Source organism: Prionailurus viverrinus, chromosome A2, assembly GCF_022837055.1.
Source record: "Prionailurus viverrinus isolate Anna chromosome A2, UM_Priviv_1.0, whole genome shotgun sequence".
In the NCBI taxonomy this organism is placed as follows: Eukaryota; Metazoa; Chordata; class Mammalia; order Carnivora; family Felidae; genus Prionailurus; species Prionailurus viverrinus.
The window spans coordinates 150192697-150207127 of NC_062562.1; the positions used below are offsets into that span (position 1 = coordinate 150192697).

A 14431-nucleotide genomic window follows, 5' to 3' on the forward strand; every position below is an offset into this window, starting at 1 on the left:
AAGGGGAGTGAATGGGGAGTACCAAGCACAGACCTGTGCGTCAGGAAGATTTTTCTGAGCTTTGTGTAAGATGGACTGAAAAGGCAAGAGTGTGGAGGTGGAGGGAGAGGGACAGATCAGGAGACACTAGGAGGTAAATTTGTAGCCTTGTGGCTAATGGTTGGCTGTAGAGGGTGGAGAATGCAGGGAGAAGTAAGTACTCGGGGAAATTAGCCTTGTCTTTCCTATGCTGTATTTGTAGAGAATTTTTTTTAACTTGAATTCAAGATCTCACATTTACCCATTAAATTTAATGTTATTTTTAGCTCAACGCTTCAGTCTTTTGAGATATTTTTGAATCCTCATTCTGTCATCAGAAAATCTTAGCTTTTCCCCACATTCCGTGCCATTCTTGATAAGCAATCTTTCAGTTTCTTATTATGTCATTTGAAAAAAAACAGTGTTCAACAGGACGGGGCTAAGTTGAGAATTTGGGGGGCGGGGGCGCACCTCTCGAGACTTCCTTTGAGATTCCCATGTATATGTTACTCAGTGCTTCAGGAGTTCATGTGTTTTGTTTAACTGTGAACCCAGACTGTACCTCAAGAGCAGGGTCTGAAACCTACATTTGAATGCCAAGTTTTTCACCTGTTAGTTATATGACCTTGAACAGTTTCAGCTTCTCTGTGCCTTACTTTTCTCATCTGCAAAAAAAAAAAGGATAATAATAGTTCTTCCCTCGTAGGGTTGTCTTGAAAATGTTAGTCTTCTAGACCTATTTTTAGCAAAATAGTAAGCTTCCCCCAAAATGATTAGCCAAAACTCTGATGATGACAAAGATTACCTTTATCACCATCCATTATGGTACCTCCTGTATTTTATTATCTGCCCTATGAGAGACTTGTTAGATTTCTTGCTGGTGTCTTTCGAGTCCTAATCCTTATAATGCATCTACCTCCCCGCTCAGGTCTCCCCAGATGGGCACGTACAAGTCTGCAAAGGACAGTACTAGGTATTTGTTCAGGAACCCTCCCAAGGGGTCCCTTTCACTTTCAGGACCAATGGGCCCTACCCTGCTGAATCTTTGTTAAGAACTCTCGTCTTGGACAGCTTACAAATTACCCTTGGAAACAAGGTCTCTTGACCTTTAGCCAAATTGACCATTTCTTCCTTCAAGTCAAGGAGTTACTCAGGAGAGGAACAAAGTTGGCGTGACTTGTGCATTGTGAGCCCTTCTTGGCTCCTCGTGAGGACCACTTCCTAATTGTTCACAAGCCATGTTCAATAACCTGTTCGAGAATTTTACCTGTAACTCCAAACTCAGCCGATTTCTGTCATTTGCCTTCTTTTCTTTTAGGAACATCAGGGCGTTTGCTCTCAGGCGTTTTTCACTGTCTGCCAGGATACCTCTAAGATTATCAGGAAGGCTCCTGTGATTCTCTGCTCTGAATTATTTCTGTGCCCCAAGGTCCTTGCCTAAATTTATTAAACCTGTCAGAATATTCTTGAATTTCAGTAACTTGACACAGTTGGTTACTCAATCCTTAAAACAATATGTTGGTTTCTAGGATTTCATGCATTCGGCAAATGTTTATTGAGTACTTCTACAAGACTTTGTAGATACGGCAGTGAACTTAAAGATAAAATGCTGCTTTCATGGGGTTTACATTCTGTTGGAGACGGAAGAGAGGAGATACACAATAAATATAATGCATAAACACAAAGAATTTTAAAACAGTAAGTACCATCGGGGGAAAATGGAATAGGGTGAATAGATTCGAGAGTATAGGAGAAGGAGCCTGTAATTTTAAATAGGGTGCCCCAGAGGGCCCGCTCAAGTTGAAGTTTGAGAAGAGGCCCAAAAGAATTTTGGCAGTGAGATAAAGTATCTGGAAAGAGTGCCCTGGCAGAAGGCTAAGGCCCTGAGGCAGGACTCTGCATGACACATTCCCAGAACCTCAGCAGGGAGACCAGTGTGATTGGAGTGTATTAGAAGGACATCCGTGGGGCGCCTGGGTGGCTCAGTCGGTTGAGTGTCCGACTTCGGCTCAGATCATGATCTCTCAGTCCGTGAGTTCGAGCCCTGCGCCGGGCTCTGTGCTGACAGCTCAGAGCCCGGAGCCTGCTTCGGATTCTGTGTCTCCCTCTCTCTCTGCCCCATCCCCACTCATGCTCTGTCTCTCTCTGTCTTAAAAATAAATAAAACATTAAAAAAAAAGTTAAGAAATAAAAAAAAAAAAGAAGGATGTCCAAAAGAGAACAGGGGACAGACCATGGAGGGCCTTGTCGGCCATGGTAGGGGTACTGAGTTCAACTCTGAATGAAAGGGGAAGCCACTGCAGGAATTGTGCCTCGGGCCAGGATGATCTGACTTACATTATAAAATGTATTGAGGATCGGTTGTAGGGCCACAAGGGTGGAAGCAGGGAGACCATGTGACGGCTGCTGTGGCAATCCAGGTGAGAAACGAAGACCGTCTCATACTGGTTGGTAGTAGCAGAGATGGTGAGAACTGGTTGAATTCCGAATATATTTGGAAGGGCCAACCTGCGTGATTCCCTGCCTGATTAGATAGTGTGAGAGAAGGAGAGGTGTCAAAAATGACTCCTAGGATTTTTTATTTGAAAAGACAGAGTTGCCGGCTCTTGAGACAGAGGACCCTGCAGGTGTGGGAGCAAACAGATGAGGAATTCAGTTTGGGGTGTCTCAGGGCGCCTGGGTGGCTCAGTTGGTTAAGCATCCGACTTCGACTCAGGTCATGCTGTTGTGGTCTGTGGGTTCGAGCCCTGTGTCGGGCTCTTTGCTGACAGCTCAGAGCCTGGAGCCTGCTTCCTGTTCAGTGTCTCCTCTCTCTCTGCCCCTGCCCCGCTTGTGCTCTGTCTCTGTCTCTCAAAAATAAATAAATGTTTACAAAAACATTTACATTTGGAGTGTCTCTTCGGCATCCACATGGAGCTAGGGAGCAAGCAGTTGGATGTATGCCTCCAAAGGAGAGAGGTCTGGCCATCAACATATAAATAGTAGCTATAAATGGTGTTTAAAACCATGGACGGGAGTGAATCCAAACATGACAGGGAAGAGGACTATGGGTTTGAAGAAGTTTTCAAGGAGAGGAGAAGTCACCGAAATTGACTGAGATGCAGCCCCCAGTGAAGTAGGAGGAAAGTCAGAGTAGGGTGTCCCAGAAACCAAGGAAAGAAGGGGGAGGGGGTGATCAGCATTAGAACAGAGCAGTGACTGAGCGAGAGATTTAACAGCATGGAGGTCATAGGGGATCATCATGAGAGTGGTTTCTGAGGACCGGTAGGAGCAAAACCTGGAAGGGTGTGGGCTTAGGAAACTGAGAGTGGGGAACTTGTAAATGTAGGTAAAACCCCCATAGTGAGATTTGGCTGCCATGGGGGACAGAGAAATGACATGGCTGGAGGGTTAAGGGCACGTGAAGGGTTTTTTGTCTTTTTATGTGTTATTTTAAATAGAAGAAATCAGTGCATGTTTAATTACTCTTCAAATGAGTACTGTTAAGAGAAAAGAAAATTCCTGATGTAGGAGAGAAAGGGGCAAATTGCTGAAATTCTGGTTTTTGGCTTGTGAGTAGAAGCAGGACATAATACCCAACCGGAGTGACTGGCCTTAGGCAGGAGCATGGATGGGTGTTTGTTTGCCGTGGCTTGGCCTTCTAGGGACTGAACTATTTCTGTGTCATTCATGTGTCACCGTGTTGTCCAAACAGTACAACTGTGTCTCCATTATACTACTACTTCTGGGAACATAGCTACTGCTTTTGGTTCCTGATATATTGTGGTCGTCAAGAGTACCTTGATTCATTCCCCCAGGAGTCTGTCCCACTGTGGTGTCCCTCCTGGCCGAATTCCCTGGAATGGTGTCCACTTATTGGTGCCCATGATCAGATCTTCGCATATATATTATCTGTAGTGATCTACCACCGTTGCTGAAGTGTAGGCTTGGGATGAATTATCTCAGGGGTGGGAGAAGTAATTCTGTGTATCTTTGAAGGGGAATAAATAGAAAATCGTTTATATGGCTGTTATACGACAACACACACACACACACACACACACACACACACACACACACACCACATATAATCCCATGATGCCTGTTGCCTATTGCTTAATCAGGTTTTTCAAGCCAGAGAGAAAGTGTTTTCTTATTGTGTGTCTCTGAAGATGCAAAGTGTCCTTACTTCTCTCTTCCCATTTATTGCCCTCCCCCCGATTGGCACCTGCTGAGGAGTAATTAGGGCAGTCCTAATTTGGACAGCCAAATCCTGATTACAGTGAGAGGAAAAACAGGAAATGTTCTAGTTTTGCTGCCAGCAAATGACTGACTTAAATAGAAAGCCATATACAATTCAAATGATCCAAAATGATATAACATTGGGGAAGGAGGAAGGGAAGAGGGAAGCAGCACAGTCTGATTCTTTCTCCGCAGATAGTCTTTTACAGAAATGATCAAATCCACAAGCTCACAATGCCCTCTGCTGAGAGCTGGCTTGTTTTCTGAGTTTACCATGAGAACCTGAGCGTCCACTGGGAGTTGAGAGATCTGAGGGAAGGTCAGAGACATCTCACCTTTCTGTGAGCACCTCACTCTGGAGAGAAAGACTGTACCGTCTAATGATGTCATGTTACTTGCTTTGGATAAAGAGAGGTTTCCTAAAAGGGTAATGAGGACTAGAAGTCTTTTCCTTAATTAGTCACACCCCTTGGGGCTCGGAGGAAAACTCAGCTGTGAATTCTCCACTGCACGTATTCTCAATCAGGCAGTCGGTCCATTAGTCTGCTATTTCCAAGCTGAATGCCAGTCTCCCTCTGCTTATTCTTTATTCTGGGGTACCACCAGCAGCTTAGGTGTCCCCAAATAGTCATTTAAAGGTTGGAAATCATGTTTTTTTTTTTAAGTTTCTGCCTGTTCCAGTTCAACGTCAGTTCATTAAAAATTAAAAAAAAAAAATTTTTTTTTTTGGCCTTTCTGCATTGGTTTGGGCCTGGTAGAGGATACAAATAAACCATCTTCTAATCTTTGAGGCTCTGTTGACACAAGTCAGGAGCATGTTTTCATCAGGAGAAGGTATAACCATCCTCGGGGTTTACAGAAAACCGAGAACTCGTGCCAGAGCATGAAGAAAGAGTGATGTGGTGATGAACTTGCAATCGCTGATGGCAGAAACCAGGTCTGGCACAGGGCTCGGCAACTGATTGGCCCTCAGTATGTTTGCTGCATGAAGGAGGAGCTTCTTAGAGACTCAACAGGTTGAGCCAGCAGTGGGGTAGCATAGGCGGATGTGATGTGTGGGGGAGACGTTGAGAAATCACAATGAGCAGGTGGACATCGTGGTTGGGTAGGAATGGGCGGAATAGGGGAGTTCTGAAAACTTCCCGTATCAAGGGAAGGAATACTCTCGGAGGTCGTGGCGAGGAGGCTGACCTCACCTTCTCTGTGATCAAAGTGGTGTTCTAAGATCTCGGTGGCCCCATTGTGCTGAATAGAAACTGGACACCAGGGCCCGTGGTGGGTCTTGAAGCCCTAGGGTTTCCTGTGTCGCCAGAGGCCAGGGTTCTGCAGACTGAGAGCTTGGTTGAACTTGGCCTTGCTGCGTTCATAACCCGGCTGAGGTCGCGGGGCACGGGGGTGGGAGCGCATGCACCAAAAGCCAAGTCTGTCTGGCTTAAAGCCTGAAGAAGAGGCAGTTTTGGAAACCTAAACTAACTTTGAACCTCAGATGAGCCAAGGGAACGCTGCAAGCTCCATGCAAACTTGTCTCCAGGTTTTCCTCTTGAAACTGTGTTATACCTCTCACCCCCTTGGCTTACATAGCACTGATATATTCATTTGTATTAAATATTGAGCAGATACAAAAGAACACTTATAAAATATGTACACTATCTGGTTCATAGAGAGCACTCAGCAAATGAGAGCTTTTATTTGCTCCTATAATTTATTATGCATGACTATTCTGGCATCCCATTATATTGCAATTTAAACATTTTTTATGATGCGTTATCTGATCAGTTATTGGTTTACATGCCTTTCTCTCTCAGAAACATTATGGATTCACATCAGACTTATTTGGGGAGATTTCAAAGCCCACATACTGGATTTCCCACACTAGGGCCCCCTGAGTGATGGGCCTGGGCGAGAATAATTTTGGGGTGCCTGGGTGGCTCAGTTGGTTAAATGACTTCGGCTCAGGTCCTGATCTCATGGTTGGTGAGTTTGAGCCCCACATCAGGCTCTGTGCTGACAGCTCAGAGCCTGGAACCTGCTTCGGATTCTGTATCTCCCTCTCTCTGCCCCTCCCCCACTTGTGCTCAGTCTCTGTCTCTGTCTCTGTCTCTCTCTCTCTCTCTCTCTCAAAAATAAATAACAAACATTAAAAAAAAATTTTTTAATGTCCCCAAAGTGATTCTGTTACTGGTCTAAACTCTGAGGATCTAGAAGGAAATTATTATGTCTTTTTCCACATAATTATCTCCAACTTTTAGCATGATGTCTGTATATAGGCCCCACTGACATGTTCACTGATCACGTGAATGATTTCCCTCTGCCTTCCGAGTGCACATCAGCTGGTACAGATGCTGCCCATGCAGGCAGGTGGCCCACAGATTCCAGAACAAGCAGCCAATTGTCATTTCTCCCAGGTAACTCAGTCGACCGTGATCAGATAGGAGTCTCTTGTAGTAACTTTGCTACAAAGGAATAACGACCTGGACAGGAATGGAACCCTACTCAGGAAAGGACACCGTCACTGTGCAAGAGACTGTCAGGCATTAACTCGTCTCCTCGGTCATAACAGTCCTGAAGACAAGACCCCCGCCATCTAACCAGTAAGAAAATGGTTTCGGCTAAGGTCACAGGGTGTGCGGGCGGTTGTACGTGCGCTAAAAGCCAAGTCTGTTTGGCTCTAAAGCCCAGAGAAGAGACCCTGGAGTTAAAGAGGAAACAGGAAACCTGAGAAATGTTTCAAGTGGTTCAGAGAGACATGCTAATGGGAGCACAGGCTCCAGAACAGTTTGCACCGGCCCAATTCAGGTTCTGCCCTCACCAGACACTTGATCCTGAGCCGACCTTGGTAGTTCATCTATCAGATGGGAATAATCACAGTGCCCATCACATGGGATTATTACTAGGATTACAAGAGCTAATCCATGTAAAGTGTATAGGAGAATGCCTAGTTCATAGTAAATGCTCAAGAAGTGTCAGCTGACAGTTATTGCTGCCGGTGTTTTTGTTATTTACTTTAAAATTAATTCACTGGGGCCCCTGGGTGGTTTGGTCGGTTAAGCGTCCGACTTCGGCTCAGGTCATGATCTCACAGTCTGTGAGTTCGAGCCCCACGTCGGGCTCTGTGCTGACCACTCAGAGCCTGGAGCCTGTTTCAGATTCTGTGTCTCCCTCTCTCTCTGCCCCTCCCCTGCTCATGCTCTGTCTCTGTCTCAAAAATGAATAAATGTTAAAAAAAAATTTTTTAAATAATAAATAAAATAAAAGTAATTCACTGATCATATTGTTATTCACTAATAAGATGGCAAAAGAAAGGTATTTTTATAACATCTGTTATTTCCCTGGTGTTTTGCCCTTTGGTGTGGTATTCTTTCATTCATTCATCCATTGCTTGATTTATTCCACAGTTATTTGTGAAGCACTTTTAGGGGCCAGCATTGTTCTGGATCTAAGAGTATAGAAGTGAGTAAAACAGGCAAGGTCCTGCCTCCATGGATTTTATGCCCACATGGAGGACACAGAATACAAACAAGTAACAATCACAATACATTTCTCAGAAATAAGGGTGAGGGAAAGACCTTGCCAAGGACCTTGATGTTTGAGCTAAATTCTGAAGGTTGAGAAGGAGCCATGTGGCAACATGGGGAAGAGCATTCCAGGCAGAGGAGGGAGCAGGTACAAAAATGGCAAGAGGCTTACAGCCTAAGTGCATTAAGCCTAGCGTAACTGGAACAGAGGGAGAAAGAAGTGAATGGTGAGTAAGGTTGGACAGGTGCAGGGGTCAGATCATTTGGGTTGTTTCTGGCTACTCATGAGAATCACGTGAGAGCTCAAAGCTGTCCATGCTGAGCCCCACTTCAGAATGTGTAATTGATACATTTTTAAAATGCATCCCAAGTATTTTAATGTGCACCAGAATTAAGGACCATCGACAAAGGATCCCAAGGCCAGGGAATTTGGGTTTTATTCTAAATGCAATAGGATGGCATTCAGGGTTGAAATAGGCAGTTGCCTGGCCTGGTGTCTTTCCATAAAGATCTTCAGGATATTCATATTTAAAGTTGCTCGTCATAAGAAAAATCTGAACAGTGACAGTTGAGACATATTTTAGATTAATTTGTCGTCTTCTGTTACAACACAGTTATTTTCTTCTTGGTTTTTTAAAATATCAGTTATGACCCTTCATATGAGAACTTGTCTATTTAAAGGTTGTTATTAAATCATGCCCAAGGGTTACCTTCTGTAAACTCTCAAATTGCAAATCCTTTTCCACGGGTCTTCCTGAACTCTTTCTGTGTCCCCTGAGCCAGAGTACCCAGATGTTTCTGAAGTTGTGATTCCTGGGTAGAAATCCATACCGTCATGAAGCTCTCTGACCAGCGTTGAGTGTGATGGAAAAGTAGCCCAATGTCTCTCTGCTCTTTTCCTACTTATTCTGCCCCATCTTCTCTTAAGGGATTTTGGGGTGTTGTGTTTGTGTTTATTTCAATTAGAGGCATAGCACTACCTGTTACTTTTGCATCCCTCATCGTCATTGTCACTGTGTCACTGGACATCGCGTTATAGTGTGGCCTGCTACGGGTCCGGTCATTCACAGTTGAAAACCCACTACAGCATCTCAATGAGAACCATCTTTGTCCGCGGTTCATCAGGCTGTGCGTCTCATCTGTCTAGCTTGGCTCCTGGGTTTTGAAGTATCTGGAAGATTCAGTCTGGGAAAGTAAACATCATGCCCCGGCTGTCACCAAACAGTTGAATCCAATTAGCCCCACCTGCCCCTGGTTGTTTACCTAATGAAAGACTCAGCATCCCAGCTGTGTCCAGGGACCAGGCCCACGTGGCATTTCCCAACTGTTCCAGAGAGGAAGCGATGCACATCAGAGCCAGTCCACACCAGCAGATGTTTTCTGAATGAAATTCGCTCAACTGTGTCTAGAGGGTAGACCCTTCTCATGGCCGCCTTATCACCTGTTCTGAGAGGTGCACCGATTTTCCTCTTCCTCCTGGGAACGGGTACCGATAGCTGCACAGATGGCTCTGTCTGTGGCCCATTGAGCCGTGAATTAATTAGTAGATTATGGTTCTGGTAGTGGTGATTAACCCTACTCCTCTTGTGGAATAATTGTTGGAAACGTAGCTCTTCTTTTTTGAGGCTATTCGGGTATGTCCTAGAATGTGGTAGCCCACACAGTCCAGCTGATCACAAGATGAGAAACTAATAAACGCAATTGGTTAGGATGGAAACTTTGCCATTTGAATTAAAAACTCCCTTCGGGGTAATTGTATGTTGCTAATCAATGCCAGTATTTCAAATTAGAATGCTTTGGCATTTGGGATTGATCTTCGTTCTGATATGAGTTAATAATTTATTGTTGAGAGCAGTGTATATAGGTAAGCATCTTAGTTCTTTTCGATTACTGTTTTTTTAATAAAATAGGATCTATGAATATTAGTGAAGCCAGTAATATAATATTGATTATTGAATTAAACCAGTCTTTAAAAAATATGTGTAAGTAAACAATGTGGGTGCTTTTAATGTAGTCTTTCACTGACATATTTTTTTTCTCATTTCAGCTAGTGCTAAGGTGAAAAATTCTAGATCCCTAAAGTGTACAATACCACCTCACATCTATATACCCAAACTATTTCCTAAACGCTGAGCATCCATGGGCTCAAAGATTTAGATGCCAGAAAACTGAGTTGGGTTCTGACTCCGTGGAACAGAGTTTCACCTGGATTACAGTTCTAAGGGGAATTGAACCACCCAGCAAAAGTTCTTTCTAGATACAGATGCTGAAGTTTAAGTTTTATGTAATATTCACAGCTCACAAAATATTCTTCCTTTGTTTTTTTTTGTTTTTTTTTTTTTAAAGCATTTTAAAATGTCAACCCTGGGGGTGCCTAGGTGGCTCAGTTGGTTAAGCCCCCGACTTTTCATTTTGGCTCAGGGCGTGATCTCACAGTTTGTGAGATCGAGACCTATGCCAGGCTCTGTCTGAATGGATGTCACTCATTGATGACAGTGTCTATGAAGGGGAGGAAGGAGCTTCATTAGAAGTAAATGCAGGATCAAGAGGTTGATTCGTTTCTTCTTCTTCTTCTTTTTTTTTAATAACATGGGTTGGGGAATATAATGAGAGAGATAGTAGGCATATAGGGAAAGGGGGATTTGAGGGGTGGTAGGGAGGATCCCTAAGGGCCTAGGTAGAGGGATTACTGGAAGTAAATGAGAATGAAACAGATTTGAAGACATTTCTGTGGGGGATAGAGATGGAATGTTGAAAAGTATATAATTAGGAACCCTCCTTTCTACATTAGGTGGGAAGAGTGTGGGGGATAAGCAATGAGGAGATAAAGGACAAAGGTTTAACAAATAGGCATTGAGAGAGTGGGAAGGGAAGTTGACCAGAGACAGGTAAAAGGAACACCAAAGAACACTGAGGGCCCACCCGGCATACAGCATCATAAATGTGAGATAGGACCATTCTGTAAGGTTGGATCCAGCACCCCACACGCGAATGTGGAAAAGTCAGATTGTGGGATTAATTCATAAATATCACAGGAAAGAGACAAGAAAGTAACAAGGAAAAAAAGAGAATAGAAGGTACCATTGAGAGTAATTTGAGAGACACAAAAGAAGGTTTTGTAGTCTAATTTCTGTATCACTGACCATAGTCACTGTTAGAAAACTTTTGCTTATGGTGCATTGGAAGAATTCTAGAAATCAGCTATGGTTCTCTTATTCTAGCTTATTTTCAGAGAACCACGAGAATATTGTTTCCTACAACGTGAAATCCTAGTACCTTGAGTCAGGTGCTGATGAGTCAAGGCTTTTAGGTTTCAGCTTCTTTTGTTGACAAATTGTACGTTGGTAAAGGAGGTTTTATCATGCATACACACAATGCATGTGTTGTATATTTAGGAATGCATAATGTCTCCTAGTATAATCCTTATGCCAACATAAATTCCTGCCTGTGTTGGAGGGAAACCTCTCAGTGTGTGGGTCAGCTGGAGAGGGGACAGCCAGCTAATTAGCAGTCCATTCGTAAATAAGTGTCCTTTCTGTCACCTAGAGTTGCTGATGATTTTTAGACCATTGAAATTAGTTACAGTGACAGAAATGTTGAACAGAAGGAGAAGCGTTTTAATGAAGTTGAAATTGGACGTTTACGATGAATTTACAGGTACATTCTGGTCAGTGCAGTGTTAATAGCTAACCCATGGGCCCTATTAAAGGACTTGAAGCCTGTCACTCTAGGTCACCAGTCAAAGCCCACTGGAGAGAGCAATAATCAAAGACTTTTTCTATCTGACATCAGGGGCAGAAGGTTTCTCTATGATGGTAGATTTACTTTGAATAGAGGGGTGTCCATAGTTCAAAAAGTACCTTCAAGTAGAACTAATTGGTGGTTTAAGCCAAGAAGTCAGAGAACAACCTTTTGTAACACTTTCGACCCTTTCTGGTACCATTTATGTTGTTACTTAATAATATTCTTTTATATTAAGCGGTTGCCCCACTTGTTATTTGTTCAACATTTTTCTTGAAAGATCCTCCCCCCAAACCCTACCATACATTTTTATTTACCCTAAGGGATTAATTATGATAAGGGCTACTAATTAGTATTATTATTACCTTTCACAATTACTCAACAATGAAGAAACTACGCATGAAATCCAGAGATAGTTTCCCAGTAATGTGACCTGTTAATGGATGTCATGACTCTAACTCACATAATGGATTATGTTAATAAGAGAGACGACTGTAGTATCTTTTTTTTTTTTTCCCCCACAACAGAGGTAGGTGAAAAAGGCTAACTCGGTACCAGGCAATGTGCTGAAGTGTCTCTTTCCCATTGACTATGTTCAGGGGCATTGTCCAGTCAGAAGAGAAACTTGTCATCAGTGCATCTTGGGCAAAGGATGATGATATCAGCAGACTCTTGAAATCTCTACCCAACTGGGTTAACATGGCTCAACCCAAACAGCTGAGGCCAAAGAGAGAAGAGGAAGAAGATTTCATAAGGTAAAAGATCTCTTTTCTAAGTTGTATTAAACATCGAGAGGAAAAACATCTGTTTAGCCAACACTCTCTTGCGTGAAATTGTGGGCAATTCTGAATATCAAGCAGCAACGAAATGAACTTAGTAAAGTCTTTCTGTGCTAACACACCCCATTTCCCATGTGAAGATGACTCTTGTACTCAAAATTTTTGAAGGGCTTGATGTGAATCAAATATCTTTTAATTTGTAGGTCATTTTTCCCTCTCGGGGGAAGCATGTAATTTTTTCATTAACGCATGTATTTATTCAGCAAAGCTGCAGTCACCTTATTATGTGATGTACTGTGGGAGCAGGGCAGTTAACGATGCAAAGTTCTTGCCCGTACACAGTATATTCAAATTGTTCTCAGCATGTTCTTTAGTTGAACTTTCTGGAAACGGGCTTCTCAATTTTGTTCGTATACATTGGGTTATCTTTGATTGTTTCCTACTTATTTTAAAAAAGTAAGGTCTCTCTTTCAACTTTATCACTCAAAATATACCTCTGTACAATATAAATGATTTACTTAGCCATGACAATATGGCCTAATTTGACGAAACTACTCGTTTTCACCTGGCTGGCTTGCCACAGTGGAATATTTCCACCTGTCACTTTGGAGCTGCATCAAGTAGAAAAAAAATTGAGGTAACACTTTGTCACATTAAAATTAGGTTTCTTCTTGCTGTTTTTGCCTATCCAGGTAAATGAATAAATAGTAAAAAGAAAATAAAAGCACCTTAAAGAGGCAAAGACTACAAAAAGAAGGAAGGATGTAATGACCAGTATTTTACTTCTAATTCACCATAGAACTGTGAGCTCATCTTTTTCTCAGAATGTGGGTTGCAACTGTAGATAAATAGGTTTTTACTGCTCACAAAGTTGACTGTATTCATACATGAATGATAGTGCCACCATTTTCCCAAACTTTTATTATGAAAATTAGCAAATTTCATTGCCGTTTAAAACCTTCTCAAAATCATGAGACTCAACAATTCACCTGTAGTGTAACCTAAAGTCCTCCTATTTTTGTTTTCTTCTTCATTATTTACACTGTCTCAGAAATACTCGTCAGCTACTTACATTGATATAAGAAAACTACATGTATAATTTTCTTTTTACATCAATATGGTTTATTTGGTGGGGAGGGGCGCAGAGCAGTTTTAGGTTTACAAAAAGTATTGAGCCAAAAGTATGGCGTTCTCCCATATGTACCCTCACCCCCTGCCCTCACTTGCCTCTATTTTTAACATCTTGCGTTAGTGGGATACATGTGTTACACTTGATGAGCTAATATTGATACATTATCAGTTGAAGTCTGTAGCTTCCGTTAGGGTTTACGCTCTGTGTTGTATATTCTACAGGTCTTGACAAATAAAATGAATGTACCTACCATTATAGTATCTTTTATTTTTTTTTTTATTTTTTTTTCAATGTTTATTTATTTTTGGGACAGAGAGAGACAGAGCATGAACGGGCGAGGGGCAGAGAGAGAGGGAGACACAGAAACGGAAACAGGCTCCAGGCTCTGAGCCATCAGCCCAGAGCCCGACGCGGGGCTCGAACTCACGGACCGCGAGATCGTGACCTGGCTGAAGTCGGACGCTTAACCGACTGCGCCACCCAGGCGCCCCAATAGTATCTTTTAGAAAAATAGTTGCACTGCCCTAAAACTCTGCTCTTTTCCTCCTGTTCATCCCTGCCTTCCTTTCCCCCAAGCCCCTCGCAACCACTGATTTTTTTCTTACTGTCTCCATAGTTTTCCAGAATATCATATAGTTGGAATCGTAGCCTTTCCAGATTCGCTTCTGTGCTTAGCGATATGCATTTAAGATTTCTCCATGTCTTTTGTGGCTTGATAGCTCTTTTTTCTTTTTAATCCCTGAATAATATTCCATTATATGGATGTACTGTAGGATTTTTTTTGTCTGTTCACTTGGTGAAAGACATTTTGATTGCCTCCAAGTTTTGGCAATTATAAACACAGGTGCTGGAAACACTTGTGTACAGGTTTTTGTGTGGATGTAAGTTTTTGATTGATTTGAGTAAGTACCATGGAATGTGATCGCTAGATCATGCACTAAGAGTGTGTTTAGTTTTGTAAAAAATCTTCACTGTTTTCCAAAGTGGTACTATTTTGCATTCCCCATATCAGCAGTGAAGGAGAA

The 14431-nt window shown here is 42.5% G+C and overlaps 1 protein-coding gene across 1 annotated transcript in view; it reads left to right on the forward strand.

The window, feature by feature from the left end:
• The window catches only part of EXOC4 (exocyst complex component 4), a 754902-nt gene that overhangs the window by 600210 nt on the left and 140261 nt on the right, over nucleotides 1-14431 (forward strand). Inside the window, exon 13 of the mRNA XM_047842944.1 lies at nucleotides 12095-12250. Within this exon, the coding sequence (XP_047698900.1) occupies nucleotides 12095-12250 (156 nt within the window). The remainder of the gene's footprint in view (nucleotides 1-12094; nucleotides 12251-14431) is intronic.